Source organism: Delphinus delphis, chromosome 1 (assembly GCF_949987515.2).
Source record: "Delphinus delphis chromosome 1, mDelDel1.2, whole genome shotgun sequence".
Lineage (NCBI taxonomy): Eukaryota > Metazoa > Chordata > Mammalia > Artiodactyla > Delphinidae > Delphinus > Delphinus delphis.
In genome coordinates, this window is record NC_082683.1 from 6145992 (window position 1) to 6172217 (window position 26226).

The 26226-nt window shown below is 54.6% G+C and overlaps 1 protein-coding gene across 2 annotated transcripts; it reads left to right on the forward strand.

Annotated features, from left to right (window-relative positions):
• The first annotated feature begins 365 nt into the window (after positions 1-365).
• SLC45A1 (solute carrier family 45 member 1) lies at positions 366-21810 on the forward strand. Of its 2 annotated transcripts, XM_060029537.1 has the most exons (9): positions 366-647; positions 5206-5626; positions 6213-6305; positions 7015-7239; positions 13134-13873; positions 16197-16350; positions 17703-17879; positions 19380-19585; positions 21394-21810. In XM_060029537.1, exons 1-9 carry the CDS (start codon positions 537-539, stop codon positions 21661-21663), a joined length of 2397 nt encoding a protein of 798 aa, XP_059885520.1. In that variant the 5' UTR covers positions 366-536; the 3' UTR covers positions 21664-21810. The 2 variants fall into 2 exon arrangements, with proteins under 2 accessions (XP_059885520.1, XP_059885567.1); XM_060029584.1 differs by lacking the exon at positions 366-647 and having other exon boundaries at positions 5598-5626; positions 6213-6264.
• The last annotated feature ends 4416 nt before the right edge of the window (positions 21811-26226 follow it).

Here is a 26226-nt window from a genome sequence, read left to right on the forward strand (position 1 = left end):
CCTCAAATATGGGTTCATTTCTTTTAAAATCAGAAGGGGGAAAAAAAAAGAACTCTTAGGCCAAGGGAAATGTTTTAATATACAGTATTAATATATTAATCTTTAAACCAACACAGCTGTAAAATAAAATTATATATATAATAATATAAAATTATTATATATTATATATAATTATAATATATAATATACAATTTTAATGTATATTATATATATTTAATATATATAATTATATATACATATATATATATTTTTTTTTTTTATGGAGAAAGGGGCCCACCAAGGCCAGAACGCCTCAGCCCGCGGAAGTCATAGCGGGCCTGTTTCTGGAGCTTTCCTTGCAGACTCTGCCGGCCTTTAAACTTCAGGAGGATGAGCGACTGGCGAGGGGTGGGGGCCCTGCGCGGGGTCCAGCGCCTCCGCGGCGGACTGCAGGGCGGTGCCGCTTTAAGGATGCTCTGCGGGTACCGGCGGTAGGCGGCGAGGATGAAGCCTGGCTAGGATGCAGCCATGACGTCACGGCCCCGCCCCGCGGGGTGATGCTGCAGGAGCAGTGGCGGGCCGGGGGCGGCCGGGCCGGGACCCGAGCTGCGACCGGGGCAGGCAGGACCCCGGCCTCGGAAAGGGATGCCTCCTGGCTGGACCCACAGGTACCTCCATTTCCTCCTGTGCCCTCCGCACAGCTTCCCGGCTCTGTGCTGGGAGAGTCGCGGCTTAGGCCCCAGGGTAATCAGAGTGCCAGGATTGGGACTGGAGGTTGGCACTGAGACCTTTGTTCCCCTTGGATGTCTAATTAATTGAACTGTCAGTGGAGCCCACGTCTCGCCCCCTGAGTGCAGAACTCTCCCGCCCTGAGAAGGGTAGCAGTTGGGTGACAGATTTATTTCACATTTGCAAGGAAAGAGACCGAACACTGGAATTTGCCCCAGGCTTAAGCTCTGCTTATGGGTGCCGGAGGCCTGTTCCCGGGTCACCTGGGCAGGTGTCATCAGCTTCCGGTTCACCTCCCGCCAGAGGCTTAATGAAAGCTCTGGATGGCTGGGGCCCTGGGATAATCTGTCTCAGCATCCCAGGATTAAGTTTATGATGAGCACCAAGGATTTCTGCTTTCTCGTCAAGGGTAATATGCTGAGGCTGAGACGGGAGGGTTACGGCGGTTCGGTTCATTCTGTCCTCGACAGGTCGTTTGTGGGGTTATCATAATGCTTTTGTTTTTCAGTTTTTATAGGGAAGTAGAACCAGGTGCTGATGAAAGTTCAATGTGTGCCTCACCGGGGGTTTGGGGATCAGTTGGCTGTCAGGTAGGGGCTAGATTGCCACAGATCAAAAGTGAGAAGTGGGCGACACACAATTGAGCAACTAGCTGATTAAATACATCCCCTGAAGTCCATAGAGCCCTTTACTGGTCTGGGAAGATTTCCTTGAGGTATAAACTTTGAGAATTGGTAGAAGGAAGGACGGGGAAGGGCTGCGGCCCCATGTCACCCCACAGTTGGAAGCCTGGTTTCACGTAGAGAAATGAGGAAATGATTTGAGGTCAGAGTGGGGTAATTTTAAGCATACGAATTACATGGACATTGTTTATTTTTATTAATCCATTGCTGCTTAGTCATCCCATAACACAATTTGAGGGGCTCATTCCTTGAAACACCCTCTGTATTCTAGAAGCACAGTGGACCCAGCATATAACCTGGGGGGTCCAGGAATATGTGCACATTTTGGGGGGGCTGAGTAAACGGTAATACAGTGTGATCGAGATGGTCTGATGAATATTTGTATTAAAATTCTATTTTACTAGTTTACATTTTACTTTCTTTTTTTATAACATTCAAAAGTGAATTTTCAGTAGTTCTTAGAATAAACTTCCATGGACAGCTTTGAATATATGTATTTTTAAATAAAAGCGGTAACCCTGATCGCCCAAACTTGAAGGGGAAGCCTTAGTGAAGACTCTGTTCAAGCTCAGGTTGAATTCCGGTTCAGATGTGTGTCGGGGGGCGGGGTGTAGGATGGGGGCGGTGAGGGTCTCACTTTTGCTAGGACCGGCTGCGGGCTGTGTTTTAAAGCTGGAGGTGGTGGGCAGGTGATGGTGAAATTGTCACATCACAGGTAGAGACATGGACTATTTACATAGTCCATTTTAAGTGGGTCAGATATCCTCCCTTTTCAAAAATATACTTCTGCCTTATGCTGAGTGAGGCTAAAATTCTTCCAGACGGCGCCCAGGGTTCTTCATTCTAAAATGAAAGGGAAGGTTTCTAACGCGTGTTCACTTAAGTTCACTTTATGGGGGTAAAATGCCAATAGGAAAGAGAGGCGTCCTGTGCCTGAAGGGGCAGGTAGAGAGGCACAGAGGGAGTTATCCACCGAGGCAGGTGCGGGGCTGTGACCAGACAGGTGAAGTCAGGTTAAGCTCTCTGACACACCTGGGCTAAGGTCTTCCTTCTGACTTCTAAGGAGACAGTCTTATTATGCGGTGTTCCAGCGGGTCCTCTATTTCTATGATCTATTTCTATTTCTATTTCTATGAAGCTCCTGGGACAACTAACAACCACCTGGGTTTCTGAAGGCAAGACCAGCCATTTTTTCTCGAGTATTTACTATGTACAAGGGCCTGAGTGAGACCCGTGAGGAACATAAACAAGATGCTTTTAGCTTAAAAGTTTAATTTTTTAAAAACTTGACTTAATCTTCGTAAGTGGATTATGTTTTTAGTGAAGTATTACTTGTCTGCATGGTTCTTAGGTTCCCTCTGCTCTTGTTGTAGAGGAGAGCGTGGGATTTTTTTAAGGTCATAAGATATACCTTTTCTAGAAGCGAGAGCAGACTGATTCGCTGGTTATGTCATTCCCTGTCATCTTGGTGTGAAACCTACCTCGTACCAAATCTTCCTGGTCAACTAATCCCTTCTTGATGGGTTCATCTCTCATCACCACATCGCCACCGTGCCCAACTGGTGCACAGAGCTCCTTTGCATGGGTGGTTCCCACCGCTTAGCATGTCTTTCCTCCACTGTTTCACCTAACTTGAGGGCAAGAGCTATGTCTTTCTTTTATCTCTATAAATTCAGTGTCTTGGTATTCAGTACTCAGCCAAACGGGAGGATGGTGGGGGTAGGTGGGCAAGTGGAAGGATGGATGGATGGACGGATGGATGGATGGATGGATGGATGGATGGATGGATATTCGAAAGAGTGGATGGGTAGACGGGTAGGTTGGGTAGATTAGAGGACGGGTGGTGGATATGTATATGTGGATGTGGATGGATGGGTGGGTGGGTGGGAAGATGGGTAGATGGATGGATGGATGGATGGATGGATTGGTGGAGATGGTTTATTGCGTTAACATGTTGCGTTCTGAATCCTGCTGGGACGTCTCTAGAAAAAATCATTTCTACCACTGGTGTCTTCTGAAGAGAAGGAAGACAATCCCCGAGTGGGTGGGGTAGTGGGGGAGTTTGGGATGCACATCTGGAGTGATAAGGAATTTCAGAGTGATTCATAAAGAAGTTATCGACTAGTAAGAGTGTGATGGAGGGTGTACAGTAAGTTAAAGTCAGAAATAAGGGCCTCATTTCTAAAGCTTAAAAACTAAATTTGATGGGGCTTCCCTGGTGGCGCGGTGGTTGGGAGTCCGCCTGCCGATGCAGGGGACGCGGGTTCGTGCCCCGGTCTGGGAAGATCCCACGTGCCGCGGAGCGGCTGGGTCCGTGAGCCATGGCCGCTGAGCCTGCGCGTCCGGAGCCTGTGCTCCGCAACGGGAGAGGCCGCAACAATGAGAGGCCCGCGTACCGCAAAAAAAAAAAACAAAAACTAATTTTGAAAGAAAGCCTCTACTATTTATCTCGGTAAATAACAAGTGTTCTTGTAAGGAAACCTATCAATGTTGGGAATGTCGTCTCGGGTTCAGGGCCTGCTTCCTAGGAAGGACTCCAAAGGAAACTTAGGCGATTGCTTTTCTGTGATACAGATGGGCTGAGCTGTGTCAGAGAGGTCAAACCCAATGCAGAACTTCCCCCGCTCATGTTTTTATCTGTCTCTTTCCCTCTGATCTTAGTAGCTTTCCTCTCCCTGTGCTTAGTAAAATTGACATTGGCTAAAACGCACAGGTCAACATGCTAGAATCTATTCCTTTAATATTTACAATCTAGATTAATTTCTAAGCAGTGAAAACAGTTGGATGCCCAAGGGCAGGTCTCCGAGTGGCACACATTGTAAACCCCAGGGAGGTGGGGGACAGAGGAGGCAGGAGTGTCTGTGAATTAGCCTACACGCCTGCTAATTCCCTACCCAGGGCGAGGGCATTGCAAAAATTCCTCAAAAAAATAATTTGAGGATGGAGGAAAATCTATTTCTCACCCTCCCGGATTCTTTCTGTCCCTCACTTTTTTTTTTTTTTTTGGTAAACTGTATCCCTATTCAGGGTGTTGCCTATAACAAGCAGGATTCAGGGAGTCGGTTTATTTCTTTAAAGAGAGCATTTCAAACACTACGAAAGTCTCAGCTCTCCTGACTCGACTGAAGATTCGTTTGTCCAGCTGATGTAAAAGGAAAAGACTCGAGTTGAACTCATTCCGCGGCTTTTAGGCTTGGGTCCTCCGGCTTGGGGTGGAGAGGACACCCACGTATTAGGGAGGGTGTGACTCTCCATCCCGAGAAGGAAGGGCTGTCCCCTCACCACTTGCAAGCGCTCAGGGTGCCTGTGAGTCCTGTCTCCCCCCAGGGTGCCTGGTCTCCCCCTCTGCTCCCCTGGGGCCTGCAGGGAAGGGCAAAATTAGCCCTGGAAATGGGCCGCAGGTCCTAACACAGCCCGGCAACCTGTGCGGCCTGAGGGCAGCCACGGGGCTCTTGGCGGCTCCCACTCTTCGTGGTTCTTTGCTGGGCCCTCCCGGTACAGCCTGTCTGGGGAACCATCCCTTTGAGTTTTAGTGCGGGGACCTGAAGGATTTGATCCTCTCTCTGGCTCTGGTCTCCCCGGGCAGGCGGGCTGCCCCGATGCGAAAGTGAGGCCCAGGGACACCGTCCACACAGCAGGCTCCACTCCGGGGGCTCGGTGTCAGCTCTACGGGACCCCCGAGTGAACTCACCTTTCCCACGTGGACGGGTGAGCGGTGCCGGGGGGGTGGAGGGACAGAGCCACCGGGACAAATGAGCTCGCGTGGTGGAGGCCCCGCGGGTGACGGCTGCCCCCAAACGGGCTTTCCCCACAGGAGCACCCACCGGCTCCCCCTACGATGACCTCCCCGGTGAGCAGCGCCCCTCCGGGAGAGGCCCTCTTCCCCTCCTTGACCCCTCAGGACCTCTGGAGGCCCCCGATCGCCGGCTACTCGGGGTCCATGACCCGGCACATCAGCCACCGGGCCAACAACTTCAAACGGCACCCCAAGAGGAGGAAGTGCATCCGGCCGTCGCCGCCCCCGCCCCCTAACACCCCGTGTCCAGTCGAGCTGGTGGGCTTCGGGGACCTGCACCCCCAGAGGTCCTTCCGGGAGCTGCTCTTCAACGGCTGCGTCCTCTTCGGCATCGAGTTCAGCTACGCCATGGAGACGGCGTACGTGACCCCGGTGCTCCTGCAGATGGGCCTCCCCGACCAGCTCTACAGCCTCGTGTGGTTCGTCAGCCCCATCCTCGGTGAGCCCCGCTCGGCCCGCCCGCGAGGGCCTCCGAAACCTCCCCAGAAGCTTCCAGAAACCTCCGTGGAGGCAGCTTGAGGGTCCCCAGGGGGACAAGGGAGGGGCCAGAGTAAGTCCCCCAGCTATGTGGGGCTGTACCAGAACACAGGTATGGCCGGTCAGACCCCGTATCTTAAGGGACTTTATCTAAACCAGATAAAGGACCAGACTTCAGCGGACCCCGAGGATTCCACCATCCCGTGCCAGGCGGTGTCATCAGAGGAGACAAGCAGTACAGCTGGGGGTGGTTTGGGTCTGGGAGGTCCTGGTCTTTCTTGGATTCCCAAGAAGGTCATGGCTCCTTCGTGCCTTGTAGGGGCCTAAGTAGAAAATTTAAGGAGAAGCTGAGTGATTCCAAGAGTCTGGTTATCTTTTGTTTTCTAGCTCAGGGTTCTGTTGCTGACTCTGAGTTTCATCATCTTATTCTTCTGATGCCCTGGGGACGTTTGAGTGCAGGTGTTTCAGGAATCTGATGAAGCTCTTTGGTGTTGGTCCCCATGTGCAATGGGGACCTCAGCAGTGACCAGTGACCTGCTCTATTTCAGGATTCCTACTGCAGCCACTGTTGGGCGCTTGGAGTGACCGATGTACCTCAAGGTTTGGAAGGAGACGCCCTTTCATTCTTGTCCTGGCTATAGGTCTGTTGTTTTGGAATTGAAATAAAATGGAAAAAAGAAAAAAGGCCCCAACTGCTTCCTGTTAGGAAAATCTAAAAGAGCGTTGACCAAAACAGTTATCCAGGTCGTGTCACTGGTGCGGTAGCGGAGAGCACCCTGTAATCCAGTCTGGGTTAACTGTGAAAATATCTCATTTTGATCACTTTTTAAAAATGAGTTAATAGGGGAGTTCCCTGGTGGCCTAGTGGTTAGGATTCCGGGATTTCACTGCCATGGGCCTGGCTCAACCCCTGGTTGGGGAGCTGAGATCCCACAAGCTGCATAGCACGGCCAAAAAAAAAAGAGTTAATAAAGTCTATATCATTCCTGCTGTGCTTGATGAAATAAAAACCCTGATCCAAGTGCTTACGGTCTGATTAAAAAGGAGTTCTTGGGGCCCTAAAGATTTCAGCCTGGGGCTTTCCTGGTGGCGCAGCGGTTGGGAGTCCGCCTGCCGATGCAGGGGACGCGGGTTCGTGCCCAGGTCCGGGAAGGTCCCATGTTCCGCGGAGCGGCTGGGCCCGTGAGCCATGGCCGCTGAGCCTGCGCGTCCGGAGCCTGTGCTCCGCAGCGGGAGAGGCCACAGCAGTGAGAGGCCCCCGTACCGCAAAAAAAAAGATTTCAGCCTGAAGTGGTGGCCGCCGGGCCGGCAGGGCCGCGCTTCCCTGGTGACTCTGTTCTCCATCCCCAGGCGCATTGCTGGGCCTCTCACTCTTGCTGAACGGCAGGGACATCGGGACGGCGCTGGCTGACACGGCCCACGACCACAAGTGGGGCATCCTCCTCACGGTGTGCGGCGTGGCGCTGATGGACTTCAGCGCGGACTCGGCCGATAGCCCCAGCCATGCGTACATGATGGACGTGTGCAGCCCCGCCGATCAGGACCGCGGCCTGAACATCCATGCCCTCCTGGCAGGTAAGGTTCTGTGCAACTGGGACAAAATGCAAAGACGTGGGCGAGCACGGACGTGCTTGAAAGTGCGCCTCTCAAACCACATATGTCAACAGTACACATGTTATATACTATAATATCTATATTTAATCTATACTTCTTTTTTTATTGAAGTATAGTTGATTTACAGTGCTGTGTTAGTTTCAGGTGTACAGCAAAGTGATTCAGTTATATATATATAATCTGAATCTCTTTCAGATTCTTTTCCCTTATAGGTTACTACACTATATTGAGTAGAGTTCCCTGTGCTATGCAGTAGGTCCTTGTTGTTTATCTGTTTTACATATAGGAGTGTGTGTATGTTAATCCCAAACTCCTAATGTAGCCCTCCCCGCTCCTTCCCCTTCAGTAGCCGTAAGTTTGTTTTCTATGTCTGTGGGTCTACTTCTGTTTTGTAAATAAGTTCGTTTGTATCATTTTTTTTTTAAGGTTCCACATATAAGCGATATCATATGATATTTGTCTTTCTCTGTCTGGCTTACTTCACTTTGTATGATCATCTCTAGGTCCATCCATGTTGCTGCAAATGGCATGATTCCATTCTTTTTTATGGAAGATATCGTTGATATATATGCATATATGTGCGTATATAGCTCTGTATGTGTGTATATAACCGTGTGTAAATAGTGTTATACGTCGTCGATTCTCGTTATTCAGGTAGTTGTGTCGTTCAAAGGCGTCACGAGCTCTGAATTAGCCAACCTCGAATCATGGCCCGTGGAGACATACAGGGTTAGGTTCCTGCGAACCTCTGGCCACATCATTTTTGTCAACGGATCAATACCTAGCCTTGTTCTATGTGTTTCTGTTTAAAGACATCTTATTTAGTATATAGCACGGATTCATTAACATTGAACTCACGGCCAGCAGCACTATGACTCGTGCCCAAACAAAGCTCGTCTAACGCACATATTTTCCCCATAAGACACATCGTGGGCACCGGGCACTTGGGAACCCTAGACAGCGGTAGCGCTACACTTGGGGGCTGTCGACTAAACAGCGTGTCACCCCAAAAAAGCACAAAACTGCAAACATGTAGCACCCACATGGACTATGAAAAGGATGGTTGTTGACAGTGTGAGAGTTGAAACAACAAGGCAGAACATCACTGTGGAAAGTCTTAGCCGGGACCGTGTGTGCCGGGCGACTCTTTCACTGCTCTGGGAATTCCCTGGTGGACCAATGGTTAGGACTTGGCGCTTTCACTGCTGTGGCCCGGGTTCAATCCCTGGTCGGGGAACTAAGATCCCACAAGCCGGGCAAAAAAATTTTTTTTCACTGCTCTGCACGTATCCGAGAGTGATTGCGTGTTACACATGTATTTATTGGGGTTACAAATCAATTTTACTGAGTAGGTAGATTTGAAATATGGAATCCGTGAATAATGACAATTGACTGTGTGTACACACACACGCACACACCTGTGCTGTGCTTGATGCCAGACACGAGAAACATTCCCACTGAGGTCGGGAAGGAGGCAGGAATGACCACCAAGGGGAGGGGTGCTGGGGGAGGGCTGGACTGCGAGTGTGGGGTTAGCGGATGCGAACGATTATATATAACATGGATCGACAACAAGGCCCTAGTGTACAGCACAGGGAACTATATCCTATATCCTGTGATAAACCATGATGGAAAAGAAGATGAAAAAGAATATATATGCATAACTGAATCACCTTGCTGTACAGCAGAAATTAACACAACACTGTAAATCAACTCTACTTCAATAAAATTGAAAGGAAGAAAAAACAAAGAGTCTGTGCTTGGACTTCCCTGGTGGCACAGTGGTTAAGAACCCGCCTGCCAATGCAGGGAACACGGGTTCGAGCTCTGGTCCAGGAAGATCCCACACGTCACGGAGCAACTAAGCCTGTGTGCCACAACTACTGACTCTGTGCTCTAGAGCCCATGAGCCACAACTTCTGAAGTCCATGTGCCTAGAGCCCGTGCTCCACAACAAGAGAAGCCACCACAGTGAGAAGCCCGCACACCACAATGAAGAGTAGCGCCCGCTCGCTGCAACTAGGGAAAGCCCGCGCACAGTAACGAAGACCCAAGGCAGCCAAAGATATAAATAAGTAAATAAATAAATAAATAGTTTAAAAATAAAGCAAACAAGACCTTCAAGGGAATCAACTGCAAAACAGTAAGAGAATTCAGTATGATGTTTGCTTATCAAAGTATCGTATAAAAATCAATCCCTCTAGCGTTTGTATATAAAACACTTATCTTGTTCCAAAGTAAACAATCCCATTTATAATAGCAATGGAAAAGATTTCTAAAAATCCAGGGAAAGATGTCATATGTGTAGGACCTGTGAAGAGGCCGGGGTGGCCCAGGAGCTGAAATCGGTTTTGTGCTTTTCCTCCTGTTCATGGTGGGGCTTTAGGCAACTGCTTGGCCCCTCCAAGCCTCAGTCGCTTCTTCCAGAAAACATCGTTGTTCATCTCTCTTTACAATCCCGTATGCACATGGGTCCAGGGAGCTTCTGCGTGGGTCCAGGCAGGCAGGAGTTTGGAGGGTCGGAAGAAAGAATTAGTTTTTTATCTTATATAGACAGTCCCCAACTTATGATGGTTTGACTTACGATCTTTTTGCCTTGACCAAAGCTATACACATTCAGTGGAAACTGCACTTTGAACCTGAAGCTTGCCCTTTCCTGGGCTAGCGATATGTAGTCCGATCCTCTCTTGTGATGCTGGGCGGCGGCTCCCATTCACCCCTGTGATCTCGAGGGTCAACAGCCCTACACGGACAACCGTTCTGTTTTTCACTTTCAGGACAGTCATCAGTCAATTACATGGGACAGTCAACACCTTATCATAAAACAGGCTTTGTGTTAGATGCTTTGACCCAGCTGTAGGTTAATGGAAGTGATCTGAGCATGTGTAAGGTAGGCGGGGCTAAGCGATGATGTTCAGTAGGTCAGGTGTATTCAGTGCATTTTCTTTTTTTTCCCCTTTTTAAAAAATTGACGTATAGTTGATTTACAATGTTGTGTTAGTTTCTGGTGTACAGCAAAGTGAATCAGTTATACATATATTTATATATACATATATTCTTTTTCAGATTTTTTCCCTTATAGATTTTTACAAGATACTGAGTATAGTTCCCTGTGCTATACAGTAGGTCCTTGTTGGTTATCTGTTTTATATATAGGAATGTGTATTAAATGCATTTTCATCTTATGATATTTTCAACTTACAATGGGTTTTTCAGGATGTAGTTCTGTAGTAAGTACATGAAGATCTGTACTCTTCTGAATTAGTTTTTTTTCCTCTTTTAAAGTTGTGTTAAAATACACATAACGTAAAGTTTACCATCTTAGCCATTTTTATGTGTACAGTTCTGTGATACTTCCACACTGGTGTGTAGCCATCACCACCACCCACCCCTGAAACGCTTTTCATCTTGTGACACTGAAAGTCTATAACCATTAAATAATAACTCCCCAACCTCCCCTCCCCCAGCCCCTGGCAACCACCGTTCTACTTTCTGTCGCTACAAATTTGACTGCGCTAAGGAACCGATGTGAGCGGAATCAAACAGTATCTGTCTTTGTGGCAGGCTTATTTCACTGAGTACAATGTCCTCAAGGTTCATCCATGTTGTAGCGTATGTTAGAATTCCTTACTCTTTTAAGACTGAATAATATTTCACTGCATGTATAGACCACACTGTGCTTATCCATTCATCCTTTGATGGACACTTGGGTTGCTTCCACGTCTTAGCTATTGTGAATAATGCTGCTGTGAGCATGGGGGTGCAAATATCTCTTCAAGACCCTGCTTTCAGTTCTTCTGGGGCCTCTACCCAGAAGTGGAAGAGCTGGGGAACTCTATTGTTAGTTTTGGGGGGAGCCTCCTTATTGTTTCCCACAGCAGCTGCACTATTTTACATCCCCACCAACACTGCACAAGGGTCCCAATTTCTCCACTTCCTCGTCAACTTACTGTTTCCTGGGTTTTTAAAAAGTGTTCGATAGTAGCCATCCTAATGGATGTGAGGTTGCATCTCACTGCAGCTCTGATTTGCATCTCCCTGATGATCGGTGATGTGAGCACTATTCCATGTGCTTGTTGGCCGTGCGTCTAGCATTGGAGAAATGTTTATTCCAGTCCTCTGCCCATTGCTTGAATCAGGTTGTTTGTTTCTTCATTGTTGAGTATAGTTCCTCAACTGTGCAAATGTATCGCTTCGATCATTTAAAAAAAAAAAAAAGTTCATAAAGTTCTCCCAAATCTGACCTTGATTAAGGGTCACCAAACTGCAACTGTGTCTTCAGAAGGAGTGGGGGAAGCTAATTAGGACCATGAATGTGGAAAGTTAAGAATAATAAATCTGGGGGGGGGGCGGGGGGGGCTAGATATGAGATTAAGAGGCCCGTAAGAAGAGTCTGGAACAAATGAAGTTCTACAGAAAGCCATTAAATAACTAGATTCAGGGTCATGTCCCACCATAGGGACATGTGGAAGGTTGGGCTGAATGTGTCTGAGTCCAGGCCTTTCCACAGGCGATTCTGTTGAAAAGGCCAACTCCTGACACGGCTGGATCTCCCCAAGTGGAGGGGAGGGAGGGCCCCTGCTGGTCGGATGCAGGTTCCCCTGCATCGCCAAGAGTAAACCAAGAGTTTTACTCATCCCAACCAGTAGCCTGGTCAGAGTATAGCTGGACTCAAAATAGAAAAGCACCTCAGATGCGTGATGTGGCTGCAGAGGGGCTGGGCGGGTGGAGCCCTGGCGCCTGGCCTTGCTCTGCCACTGGGAGCCCAGCGCTGGGCGGGAGGAAACGGCACTTTCTGGAGGTGAGAATGTCTTTTGCCAATGGCCGGGCACCGTGTGGCATCACCTACATTTTCGTGTTGTGCTGTGTGAACCATTGGCTGTTTGCTGGGTCCCTGAGGCCGTGGGATCAGTGAGTGGGATCAGAGGAAAGGACCAGATTCCTGCAGCCCTCCTGTTCCCTGGTGGCTCCGGGGCCTGGGGAGCTGCCACCAGGGGTGACCCATGAGGGGTGACTTTCTTTCTTTCTTTTTTTTTTTTTTATAAATTTATTTATTTTATTTTATTTTTCGTCGCATTGGGTCTTCGTTGCTGCACGCGAGCTTTTCTCTAGTTGCGGCGAGCGGGGGCTACTCTTCGTTGCGGTGCGCGGGCTTCTCATTGCGGCGGCTTCTCTTGTTGGGAGCACGGGCTCTAGGCACGCGGACTTCAGTAGTTGTGGCTCACGGGCTCAGTAGTTGTGGCTCGTGGGCTCTAGAGCGCAGGCTCAGTAGTTGTGACGCACGGGCTTAGTTGCTCCGCAGCATGTGGGATCTTCCCGGACCAGGGCTCGAACCCGTGTCCTCTGCATCGGCAGGCGGATTCTTAACCACTGCGCCACCAGGGAAGCCCAGGGGTGACTTTCTTAATGGTGGTCAGGCCCAAGGACGATGTCTCCAGGTGAGGAAGACAGGGGTGGCCACGTGAATTCCCGCACGCACACGTGCAGTGGTCTGTGTGCTGGGGACCAGGTCTCCCGTGTTTACACAGCGCTGAAGCTGGGGGAGGGGCGGGACTCTGAGGGGACAGGTGACCCAGTGTCAACACTCACTTTCGCTCCTCCTAAGACGCTGTGTGCAGAGGGGACCAGAGTGTGGGCAGGCGGTCATCATGCCCTGGCAGGCGGCCCTCAAGGGCAGGGGACCGGGTCCCCCAGGGTCCCCCCGGAAATCCCATTCTCTTCTCCTTTTCTTTGGGGCGCAGGTGGGACAGATGATACATCCGGGTCCTTGGGGTGGATTTTACGAATCAAGTAAGGAAGCGAACACCTTCCTCGGGGGCTTTCTTCCCCGCTCCCTGCCCCGCTTCTCTCCCCAGGTCTCGGAGGAGGGTTCGGGTATGTGGTCGGGGGGATCCACTGGGATAAAACCGGCTTCGGGAGAGCCCTGGGCGGGCAGCTGCGGGTCATCTATATCTTCACGGCCGCCGTCCTGAGCATCTCCACCGTCCTGACCCTGGTCAGCATCCCCGAGAGACCCCTGCGGCCCCCGGCCGAGAAGAGGCCGGCCATGAAGAGCCCCAGCCTCCCGCTGCCTCCCTCCCCTCCTGTCCTGGGTGAGGAGGGCGCCGGCCAGACAGTCCCCTGCCTGCCGGCCAGCAGCCTCCACACCAACTTCTCCAGCCCCATCTCCCCGCTGAGCCCCCTCACGCCCAAGTATGGCAGCTTCATCAGCAGGGACAGTTCCCTGACGGGCATCAACGAGTTCGCCTCGTCCTTCGCCACGTCCAACATAGACAGCGTGCTCATCGACTGCTTCACGGGTGGCCACGACAGCCACCTGGCCATCCCCGGCAGCGCCCCAAGGCAGGCAATCAGTGTCAGCTTCCCCCGGGCCCCCGATGGCTTCTACCACCGGGACCGCGGCCTCGGGGACCGGAGGGACGTCGCCCTGGCCACCGGCCCCGACGGGGACGTGCTGAGGGTGGGCTCCTTGGACACCTCCAAGCCACGGTCGGCTGGCATCCTAAAGAGACCCCAGACCCTGGCCATCCCGGACACAGCCGGAGGAGGTGGCCCCGACACCAGCAGGAGAAGGAACGTGACCTTCAGTCAACAGGTAAAAGCAAACGTCCGGGGGCCGTGGGAGGGGGGAGCCAGGGGTCAGAGGGCACCGTGCGTGGTCCCCCCTCGTCAGATGATCTGGAAGGGAATTCCCGGCCCATCTGGGCATATCAGTCAGGAGGGACCTGGGTCTAATAGGTGGGCCCCAGGGACATCCTCATCCTTACATCCTGTCAGTGTCGAGATTCTGGGCCCGACGTGAGCCCACGGATGCCTTTGGGGTCTCTGCTCGGGGTCGCGCTTTAAGACACTGGCCACAGCAAAGGCCCGGCTCTTTTAAACACCCTTACGTTGGCCCAGGGCTAATCCAGTGAGTTTGTCACAGCATCACGTGTACTGCGGTCATTCCTAGTCTTTTCCCTGAACGTCCAGCCCACTTTGGCCGTGTGCGCCCAGTGCCAACTGAGCTAAGTCTTCCTGAAGGACAGAAACAAAACATAAACCTGGCGGCTGTTTCTGGGGCCTCCTTTCCTCCCCAGGTGGGCAACCTTAACCAACCAGCCCAGAGGCTGTCGATACTCTGGATCCCAAAGGGTGCAGGCATGTTCTGGGAAGGAGAGAACCTTCCGGAAGGCTGTCTGTGTTGTATGTAGGATAGGCTGGAAGGCCACGAACTTTCATGTGGGATTTTAGCTGCTTTCAGAGTCCATGCTCTTGGAAGAGGCTACTTTATATTAAAGAGAGTTATGCTCATTTAAAGTAGACGTGAGGGCCTCCCTGCCCTCAGGGGCATGCAGGGGATGGAGTTTCCTGAGCAGGAAGCCTATGACCCTTGTTCAACCCTCACAGGCCCCCAGAGGGGCAGTTCCGAAGGCGGGTGACCTGGACATGCCCCTTGGACACGGCTGCCACGTGGCCGCGTCTCCCGTGAAGCAGGCCCCGCTATGCCGGCCCGACCCTCCGTCAGACATCCCCACCCACACTCCCATGCCTGGGAAGACCCCCTGATTTCGTGGGAGGCTGACATTGGGAGGTGGCCACGCATGTTCGCTTCGTTGTGAAATTCTGAAGCTTAACCACGCCTCCTCTGTGTTACCGCGAGCCGGTCTTAGGGCCACCTCTATCGTGTCTTGAACTCAATGTCCTCCCATCTCGAGGAAGCGCTCTGCACAGGTGGGCGCCAGTCCTGCAGGGAAGCAGCCAGGTCCCCGTGGGCAGCATCCACAAGCTCAGATCTGGAAAGCGTCTGAAGAACTGAAAATCACCGGAAGGAATCCCATCCTCGGCAAAGGAAAGCCACCTCTCTAACTGCTCGAGTCAAGGGCATGTCATCCTCATTCCTAAGGACAGCAGAGCAGTTCATGAAGCCTCTTGTCAATACTGGGTCATCCTGTCCTGTTTCCCGAAATTCCACCTGGCCTCTAGATACAGTCCTTAAATTCTGGTTGAAAAATCTCTTCTTAATCCTTTTAAAACTTTCCATTTTCGAATCAGTTTTAGAGGAAAATATAAAGTTCATGAGCTAAATCTGAACACATCTGGGCTCAGTGGGGACACGGATGTCAGTCGAAGTCTTCCTCCGGCAGCTGTGGGCGACAAGCTCTGCTGATGCAGCTGCCCTTGGAACCGGCATCGTGGGCTGTTCCCTTCCTTTTCATTCACCCACCCGGAACGTCCAGGTGCCGACCCAGCACAGGCTCCCGCGTGGACCCAGAGTAAGGCACCTTCTCTCTCGAGACGTCCAGCTCCCAGAGGCGTCCATTCACCTGGCTGCTGTCTGCACCCCCAGCCCAGGCGGGGCCACGGTGGGGCAAGGCCTTGTCATTCCGGGAACAGGCGGCAAACTGAGCCAGTGAGCGTATTTGGCGATGGAGTTGCCCTGACAGATGCTGGTGACGTGGAGCTGCCTGGGTGCCCGGCTCCCTCCCTGCACGGGCTCTGTTGGCCACCCTAACCCCTGTATAGGTAGGAGTCCCCTGTCCAGACGCCCAGTCACCTTGGAATCAGTCTTTTGCATCCTCTCTTACAGAAAAGATGAGACTTCGTAAGGTCTGAATTTCAACTGACCCGTATTTCTTTTCTTTCAAACGTATCCCACGTTTGGCAAGGTCATAGCTTCCTCTCTGTGGCCCAGAGGCAGGCACCGCGAAGGGAAATTCGATTCTCAGCCGCTTCCGTCTCTGAAGAGACGCCTTAACGTCATTTCTCTCTTTCGGGTGGTGTTTGGTGTCCAGTTCTCACCGCCCAGGAAGACAAACCCTCCCAGCCTCTGGGTTTGTGTTTCTGATTCACTTTCTCATCGAAGCAAAACACACGCTTCCGAGGGGTGCCTGGGGTTTGATGCGCTGAGGAGGAACTTTTGGGGGCTTCCCTTTCAGGTGGCCAATATTTTACTGAATGGCGTGAAATACGAGAGTGAGCTGACGGGCCCCAGGGAGCCGTCGGGGCAGCCGCCGTCCATGAGGCACCTCTGCTTCACCATCTGCAACATGCCCAAGGCCCTGCGGCACCTCTGCCTCAACCACTTCCTGGGTGAGCTCGCGGCGCAGCCTCCCGCGTGTCCTGCCCCCCTCAGGTGGCCCTGCGTGAGGGGCAAGGCTCCGGATGCCCGGAGGCCTCTCCCCTCCATTCGGCCTCCCCAGGCGTCACCAGGGGCAGGACGTGGTGGGGACGGGCGGGGCAGGGGGGCCGCGGGGAGGGCTTTTCTCCAGGAAGAGCCGGGTCTCCACGGAGCCCAGATCCTCAAGACCAAAAGCTCTTTGGGCAACTCACAATTAAGGGGGGGCATCCCTTTCCCACTAGTGGGCTTGTGTCTTAAGCCAGTTTGGACCCCTCACGCTTAGAGCTGAGACGTAAACACACACAGACACACATGTCCGGTGCTGGTCTCAGGTTCACAGGCTCGGCTTTTGAATGACTACCGAGAAGCCCCACTTGCGTTCCATGCCCTTCGGTGTCTCTTTGCTGTTGGGTTGTTGACCGTCTGAGGATGATGAGGAATCTGAGATAATCTAGGCTCTCAAACACTGTGGGATGTAAATCAGAATGACCCTCTAGGAGGCAATTTGGCAACAGGCAAGGATCTTAAAAATGCCCATCACCTTTACCCCAGAGATCCTACCTATTTGGTGTTCTTTGCAAGGATGTAGTCCGAGGTTTCATCACAAATACATGTGCGAGGTATTTCTCACAGCACGACTCATGATAGCCAAAGACTGGGATGGGGGAAAGGGTAGATGTCCAACAATGGGAAGACGGATCCACAGTGTGAAGTATTTTGCTGCCATTACGATGGGGCTGTTCATGAATATTCAATGGCATAGGGAGCATGCGTGATAATTACTGGGGTCCAAGAGACCCCATAAATATCACCTCCTTCCTCTATAAAAGAGGAAATGCACGGGGAAATCAGAGGAAGGAGCGCTGTGGTTTTCTCGGTAACAGAGCAAATTAGATCTCTATCAACACTTGCCCTTCCTAATGTATTTCTCCCAGGTAAACGGGTGACCCCTGCCCCCGCACTGTGGCTGGAGCCCCACTGGCATTTTCTCGCCTCCCCTGCAGAGGAGGGGGAAACAGGAGGAGCTGAGGGTTAGCTTTCCTCCTGGCAATAACGTTCAGAGAAAGAATAGAATACAAAACCTTCACGCGACAGAGCCTATGTTATAAGAATATATATTTTAAAAAGACGGGTAGGAAACCTACAAAATTTTAACGGCGGTAAAGTCACGTCTGCGTGGTGAAGCTATAGGTAATTCCTTCTTTAAGTTTTGAATCGACAAAACTCACGGGCTCCTTCAGTCATCGGTCAAAACCACCCGCGGGCGGAGGAGGGGCCCCGGGCCAGCGCCTGCCCCGCGTCACCGGCCCTTCCCCCCTCCCAGGGTGGCTCTCCTTCGAGGGGATGCTTCTCTTCTACACGGACTTCATGGGCGAGGTGGTATTTCAGGGGGACCCCAAGGCCCCGCACACGTCGGAAGCGTATCAGAAATACAACAGCGGGGTCACCGTGGGCTGCTGGGGGATGTGCATCTACGCCTTCAGCGCCGCCTTCTACTCAGGTACCGGTGGGCGGGGCTCAGGGGGCGGGGCCTCCGTGGGAGTGATAACGGCCCCTGGGTTGGGTGGCTGGGACCCATTCAGTGAAGGAAGGTTGTATCTTTACGGCTGCAGACATAGCATCCCAATGTGGGGGGAGACAGCGCTGTTTTTTTCTCCGTTATCCAGTGACCCGTCGTCAGGGGTCAGCTGGGGACGCTGCCTGGTGCTGCGCGGCGGGGCAGGGCCGGGTGGGGACGGGCGTGTGTACGGCCCTGAGTAAGCAGCTGGCTGGGATGGGGCGGGGTGTCAGGCCCGTAAGCGAGGGACACGTGGGGGCCCAGGGACAAACCACGAGGTCACTCCCGGGGGGGTGTGCCGTCCACCTGCCACCCCTACCCCACCCTTCCCATGTCGATTCTCATGGTGGCTGGTCCAGAGGGAGGGAGGGTGCAGGTTTGACCGGGGGTGCGGCTCGAGTGAGGCTGTGGGACACGTGGGATGGGTGCGGGGAGGCCGAGACGACCCTGAGGTTTGACCCTGCGTGCCCCACGGACCTAGGACGCTGTGCTGAGTGCCTGTGGGTTCCGGGGCGTCCCAGTGGTGGCCTAGCTGGCGGCGCACAGCCCCCAGGCTTCATCTCAGGGGTCCGCCCACATTTTCAGTAAAAGGCCAGAGAGTCTGGCCTCTTGGCTTTTCCGGCCACAGGCTCCGGTGGGGCGACCCGGCGCTGCCCTCGAGGCAGACGAGGCGTGATGAGCACACGGGGCCGAGTTCCAGCAAAACTTCGCTGATGTGCCCGGGATTCGGATTTGTATGATTTCCATGCGCCACAAAAGATCTGTCTTCTTTGGACTTGTTTTGAACATTTAAAAATGTGAAAACCGTTCTTAGCTCCGGGTGGTACAGAAACAGGCTGCAGCCCAGACTCAGGCTGACGGCTGCAGACTGTGGACCCCGTTAGCAAGCTGCAGCCCCACAGTCAGGACCGTGACTTTTGTAGGCGGTCAAGGGACCACATTATTAAGGAAGAATCTCTTGGCTCTCGCTGGCGGACCCCGGCGGGCCTGGGTGTTTGGCGGCACCAGGACGTGGGGAAGTGGCCCCGGGGTATTTGACTCCGGAAAGGGGTGTCATGCGGAACCCGAGCTGCCAGGCCCCTCAGGGTCCTTAGACACTGGCCGGCCGGGGTGGGGCTGTCAGTGTCCTTGTGTTAGGAAAGCGACAGAAGCACTACGGTTCGTGCAAGAACTCAGGGTTCAGCCGCAAACCCTAAACTCTCTAGCCTCTTTGATCTTTCCACCCAAAGACCCCTTCACCTGCTGCAGCACTTGGGGGCCTCCCCTGGGTGTGCAGGGGTCCACCCCAGGCACTGCCACCCATCCGGACGACCCCATCAGTGGTCCCTTAGCTCCCTGGGGCCCCCGATCGGGTCTCCCGGTCAGGGGCAAGCTGCCTGCCGGCCTGGCGGGCGGCCCGGGGCCCCAGGCGGGGCGCCACTCACCTTCCTCTCTGGGTCGCAGCTATTCTGGAGAAGCTGGAGGAGCACCTCAGTGTCCGCACGCTGTACTTCATCGCCTATCTGGCCTTCGGCCTGGGGACTGGGCTTGCCACCCTTTCCAGGAACCTCTACGTGGTTCTGTCCCTCTGCATCACCTACGGGATTTTGTTTTCCACCCTGTGCACCCTGCCCTACTCGTTGCTGTGCGATTACTACCAAAGCAAGCAGGTGAGTGCCGGCCTCCTTGCTTCGGGCCCCACGTCCAGGTGACTCTCCACCTGCGCAGGGTCCCGGGACCCGCTGCACAGCTCGGGGCCCCGTTCAAACGGGGAGACGATCAGGACGCACCGGCAGAGCACGAACCCCGGCAGGAAGCTGCTCGAGCAGGGAACTGGGGGGCGCTGGGAGAGCCGCAAGGAGAGGGCTCTGCGGGGCTTTGGGGTCGGCTGGGGGCATGTGGGCACCAAAAACTCAGCGGTCGAGGTCAATAATTCGTGAATGTGGTTTTTGTGAAAATGAGCATCAATGCCAAAAATCCACACTGAGCGAGAGATCGGGGACGTAAAGACAGGGTAAGGGACAGGGCTGAGCCGAGTCCTGGTGGCGTCTGAGGCTAAAGGAAAACTCAGGAAAATGGATCCCGTCTTTAGGTCAAATTTTGGTATTTTGTTCAGGGTGGATTTTCCCTTAACAGCTTTATTGAGCAGAAGTCACCACAATGCCACACAGTTCACCCATTTCCAGTGTACGATTCAGTGGCTTTTAGTGTATTCACACCATCAATTCCAGAACATTTTCGTCACCCCCAAAAGGAGCCCCCTCCCCGTTGGCCATCACCCCTCCAGCCCTCCGCTCCCCTGGACGTTTCCCGTCCATGGGATCACGTGATAGGTGGCCTTGTGTGTCTGGAGTCTCCCAGCCTCACGTTTTCAAGGCTTATCCGCCCTGTGTATGAGTGGGTCCCTACCGCCTTCCTCCTTGTGGCCGAATAACGCTCCCGTCGTAGGTTTTTGGCCGTGACTTTGAGGCTTTACAATATGGCACTAAAAGGCCACCTTGACGGCTGCCTCTCCCGCAGCCCCTTTAACTCTGGGCCCCTGGCGCCTCCCCCAGGCCTGGCCCTGGGGGCTGACTCGCCCCCTGGACGGTGCTCAGGCTGTGCACGTGACCTGAGCACACTGTCCCCCTTGTCACCTCCCGGGAGCCCCCTTCACCAGGGTACGCGGACGTGCTGGTTCTCGGTGGAGGGCGGCCCTGCCCCGTGGGAGGGGACATGGGGCCTTGGGCCACTCGACCCCGCTGGAAGGCTCGGGCCTCTGCTGCCCGTCAAGTCTTCTGGACACGCGGTCTCCGCTGGGCTGCGGGTCCAGGGCTCCCCTGCGACCTCCCCATGGCGGTGGCCCCCACGGGCTGGGCGGGTGTCCCCAGGACTCACGTGACACCAATTCGCGGGAACACAGCCTCGGCGGGGCGGGAGTTGTCCAGCATCCCAGAGGAGAGCACAGCTGCATCTGGGAGGGGGGCCAGGTCGGGCGGGACCCCGGGTGGCGCCCAGCCGCAGTCTGCGGGGTGCAAGTGGCCTGTGCTGGGGGCAGAGTCACTCCCGCTGCCACTTGGCAGCTCTGCTCAGAGACCACGTGTCACCTGTGTCCCCAGCGTGGTGCTGGCTGGGGGCGGAGGGAGCCTGACGTCCAAGGTGGAGGCCACAGGCCAGAGGAGCAGCGCTGTAGACCCTGGGATCTCTGAGCACGACAGGCGTCGTAGGGACAAGGGTTCAGAGAGGGCGGAGCTGGAGTGGAGGGGGCCGGGCCGGCAGGCCCCTCAACTCCTTTAGAGGCGGGAGACCGGGAAGAGGCCGTGCCAGCCCCTGCTGGCCGCGGGTTCCTTTCCTTGTCGTCATCCCAGAACACAAATATTATCAGTCTTGACCGGGCTCCCTGTGCACGTGGGGCCCGGAGGACGTGAGCTGCTGGGCACGGGTGCTGGGTCCCAGGGCCGCAGGGGGCCTGGTCTGGCTGACGCACATCTCTGGTCAGTTTGCAGGGTCCAGCGCCGACGGCACCCGGCGGGGCATGGGCGTGGACATCTCCCTGCTGAGCTGCCAGTACTTCCTGGCCCAGATCCTGGTGTCCCTGGTGCTAGGGCCTCTGACCTCGGCTGTGGGCAGCGCCAACGGGGTGATGTACTTCTCCAGCCTGGTGTCCTTCCTGGGCTGCTTGTACTCCTCCCTGTTTGTCGTCTACGAAATCCCTCCCGGTGACGCTGCCACCGCCGAGGAGCACCGGCCCCTCCTGCTGAATGTCTGACGTCCAGAGCCATGGCTTCGGCCTCGAGCCTGGGCCTGGGTCGGGAGCAGGCCGGCCGGCGGAAACCCACAGGGCCCTGGTGGATGGAGGCGTGACGGGTTTCCTGATGGGATGTAAATATGTGGTAAATCAATAAACGGCAGCAGCAAAGCGTACAGTTTCCAGTGTGGCTCCCCGAGGGGTGAGAGGTCACCTGGGGATTGGGCCACTCGCCACGGGGACTTGGGGAGGGGGCTGTGAGTATCATTTATGCATATATATATCTCTATATTACCAGCTGCAGCTTTGCACCCTGCCTCCCACCCCTACCCCCTGCCCCGAAGACACCTGGCAACGTCTGAAGATATTCTGGGTTGTCACAACTTTGCTGCTGCCTGGGAGGCTGTAAACAGCCTACAGTGCACAGGGTGACCACACACACAGCAGAGAATGATCCGGCCCCGAATGTCCACAGTGCTGGCGTGCAGAGAGCCTGTCTAACTACGCTGCTTCCCAGAATAGAGTTAGAGCAGACAATGCTTTTGGGTCAGAAGACCTCACACTCATTCAGTCACTCACTTATTCATTCATTCATTCTCCCATCCATCCATTCATCCACCCATCCATCCCTCTATCCATCCATCCATCCATCCATCCACACATCCATCCATCTGTCCATCCATCCATCCGTCCACCCACTCATCCACACATCCATCCATCCATCCATCCATCCACCCTGCAGATACTCATCAAGGGCCCTGGGAGTGGCAGGCAGTGGTAGGTACTGGGGACCCAACTGTGAGCATCAAGGCTCTGCCTCATGGGGCTGATGTGACAGGAGGAGAGACAGACAATACACTGACCTCTAGGCCTGAGAATGATGCCAAGTGCTGGGAAGAACACAAGCAGGGTAGGAGGATGGGTGATGGGGTCGGGAGACAGCTATTCCAGGGAGAATGGGGCTGGTGTGTTCAAGGGACCAAAAGCTCAGACTGTGAAATGCCCCATAAGGTGGGAACTGCAGAAGGTGGAGCCGACGTCCCTGGTGAACGCCCATCCTGCCCTTGGACTTCACCCGCCCACCCGTGCCCACCATCTTCCAGTGCTGTTTATGGACCTGGATGAGCCTCCAACTTCTTGCGGGTGTCGAGATCCTTCGCCACGGGGCTTCTCGTCATCTTCCATCAGTGGACACCGCGAGCCACCGCGAGCTGGCTGGGCCCCTTCCTGGTGCACCCGGGCGGGTCCTTTCCCCGTACTGTGCACGCCGAGCAGGGAGGGGTGCGCCCAGTCACCATCGTACCCGCTGCACTGGGCCCTGGTCACTCATACCCTCACTGCACGGTCCTGATGTTTGGGGGACACACAGGACACACTGACCAGAAGGCCCAAACAAGCAACAGGCGTCCCGGCCCCTTGCCAGCCCCTGAGGAGAGTCTGGTTTATGGGCAGCTAACGTGTCCCACCATCTTGTCCTGACCAGTTAGGGAGAGTTGGGTGCAAAACCCACAGCCCTCTGCAGGGGACTTTGGCCGCCTCCCCACATGGGCCACAGCTTTCTCACCTCGACCACGCTTCCCCCAGACCCGCTGCAGCCACTGTCTGCTGCCCTCCTGGAGCTGAGGGGGCTCCCGTGGGGTCCCTGGGGTCCAGGCCCTTCCTCCCCGCCCCCTCCCTGGTCCACGAGCTCGTCTCCAGTCTGCCCTCACCGTCCATCTTCCACCCTGTGCTGGGGGAGCTGCAAACAGGTCTGAGCCCCTCTCCTCCCTCTTAGCACCTTCCATAGCTCCCCAGGGCCTAAGAAAGCAGGTCTAAGCCACTCACGCCCAACCTGGGCCCCGCCCATCTCCCTGAGGCCACCACCCTCTGCAGCTGCAGCCACCCAGCCCTCTTCAGCCAGACAGATTCTGCCTGAGCTCGTGCTCTTCCCGCGGGTGAAGTTCTTCTACCTCCTTCCTGCCCATCGATTTCCGATTCATCGACTAAGATCCCTCTAAAACTCCGCCTCCTCTGAGCAGCCCGCCCTGCTTGAGATCAGTGAGGCCTTTCCCCATGGACTCACTCGGTAAACATCATGTCATTTTACCGTTCGTGGTCACGAGGTAAGCGAGGCAGGTCTCATCATACCCCGCTCTATGTGTAGGTGAAGCACAGAGAGGTTCGGTGACTTTTTAAAGTCACACAGCCCCTTTGGGCCTCCTTAATTCCCATGCTTTCTCTGGGACCCCGGACTCATCCTCCCCACATTTATATTGCTTTAGAAGACCTTTGGATTTTCTAGAAAACGTGGCGTTGCATGGCTGTCCTTGGCCTGGGCTGTTTTTGCCTAGAATCGTCAAATCTGCAAGCAAGATGAGCAATGGGAGTCTCCCTTCTCACTCTTGGCTTGCCGAACCCTGGGCCCTCTTCCTAGAACTTTGTCAGTAAATGAAGAACTCTTTCTCACGAGGGAAGGATTGTCATCAGCCTCCCTTTCCTAAGAATCCTCTCTGAGTCAGGCACTCTTCGGGACCAGTGGGCTGAGCAGAGCATCAGCCTGGCTCCAAAAAGCTGCCCTGACCTTCCGGTCTGTCCGCAGCAGGTGGCCGTGGGCACAACCCAGGATCCAAGCCAGGAGGCCCGGGACTCACCAAGAACCACAGCCGCTTGATTTCCACATCTCAGAGAACCGCTCTATTGACTTAAAACTCAAGCCGTGATGATGGTGATGAGAGGGACCGCCGCTCGCCCGTGGGGGCTAAGTACATCTCCTCCCTCTGCTGGGAAGGAGGACCTGGGCCCTGAGACGAGCACTAAGTGCTGGCCCAGCTCCCACAGGGTCATGCGCCTGCCCCACGAGTCTGACCCCCGACCTGCCTCTGAGCCCCCCGGGCCCTTCCCGTGGCCTTGGCTGCCCACCCTCCTGCCTGGCCGTGGCCTCCTGGGTCTTGCTCCCCGGAAGTCCACCCCGAGGGAGCGCGGGGTTCCATCTGTGGACAGAGGACAGGGAGGGAGACCTTTGCTCTGTGGTCCCGGGATGAGACTAAAACAAAGACCACTGAAAACAAGACAAGAACCATGCCACGCATCTTGAATCCACACCTGACCTTCCCTTCCGTGAACTTGAAGGTCAACCCTGTTCCTTGAGGCTCCTCTGGAGGGAGCACGCTGGCCCCTGAGCCACACTATGCATGGCACTGCGAACCCAGGGTGAAACCACAGCCCTCATCGGGTTGATTTCTGGCTTCCGAGGCTGTGGACGAGCCCCAGACCATGGGCTGGGATACGGGGCCTGGGTGAGAAGGTGTCCCCACACCCATTACACCAGGCCACAGGTTTCTAGGGAATGGAGCTGGCCTCCCTGGGATCTGCCAGAACAGACAGAAGCGCCCCGGCTTCTCCCTGCTCTCAGGTGTGTTTGTGTGCTGTGCCTCTTCCTGGCTGTGAGGTCGAGGGCACTGAGAAGCCTCCTGCCGGAAGACTTGGAGGAGAGGAGCAGGTGTCCTGCGGTGGGGGCACACTCGGGGCACCCAGGGCAGCAGTAGCTCAGGGGGACTTTTCAGGGCTGGGGGATCCTGGGGCCACGATGCTTGGAAATCATCCGGGCTGAGGGTGCGGCGTGGGTCCCATCGCAGATTTACCGAGGGCCTGCTGTGTACACGCTAGCACGGGGGCGAGAGCGTCCGTCCCTCACTGTAACATCCACGCCTGGGCTGTGCCCACCCCACCCCACCTGCAGCCCCCAGCCCCCTTCTCGGCCACCGCTCCCCCCTGCTCCAGCCATGACCTGTTCCAGTTGCCCTTTGCCCAGAACACCCCGCCTTCATCTCCAACCCACCCGCCCCCCCGGGGCTCCCTGCATCCAGGAAACATCAGTTATTTTGCAAAATACTCGTGGTACCCACACGCCTCTCCCCTGATCGTCTCCGCCGAGGGGTGGGCTCGGGGGTTGGGGGAACCCTGACTGTCCCCTGCAGCCTGAGCTGCAGATGTCGCGGGTGGGGGGGGGGGGGCGGGGGCGGGCGGGCTGGTGGATACAGAGGGATGGCGCCTGGGCTTTGGAGACACTGCCACCTGGTGGCCAAGACTGGGTATGTCAGTGAGGACCGAGTTTCACATCTGCTCTGGGGCAGGACCTGCAGCAGAGCCCGTGCAAGGAATAAGGGGAGTGGAGAGGACCTGCGAGTGACAAGCAGTGGTCAGGTAGACAGAAGAAACTGGCCCTAAGGCAGTCTGCCGGCCTCAGGGATTCTCCCTGGGCCAAAAGGGTCTACTAAGAAGTGCCTTTATTAAAGTGATTTTTTTTTTCCTTGGCTGCGGTGGGTCTTCGTTGCTGCGCGCGGGCTTTTCTCTAGTTGCGTCGAGCCGCGGGCTTTTCTCTAGTTGTGTCGAGCGGGGGCTACTTTTCGTTGCGGAGCACGGGGCTCTAGGTGCGCAGGCTTCAGCACTTGCAGCACGCGGGCTCAGTAGTTGTGATGCGCGGGCTTAGTTGCTCCGCGGCATGTGTCCCCTGCATTGGCAGGCGGATTCTTAACCACTGCACCACCAGGGACGTGCCCTAAAGTGCTATTTTTAATCTCATTCGCGGCACTGGCTGTCCACACC

Bases quoted from the DNA above. Each gene is read 5' to 3' on its own strand.
- SLC45A1 (XM_060029537.1), top strand. From the start codon at position 537: ATGCTGCAGGAGCAGTGGCGGGCCGGGGGCGGCCGGGCCGGGACCCGA. The intron at 6,306-7,014 runs GTCTGTTGTTTT...CTCCATCCCCAG, and splicing joins CATTCTTGTCCTGGCTATAG to GCGCATTGCTGGGCCTCTCA. The intron at 16,351-17,702 runs GTGAGCTCGCGG...CCCCCCTCCCAG, and splicing joins CTGCCTCAACCACTTCCTGG to GGTGGCTCTCCTTCGAGGGG.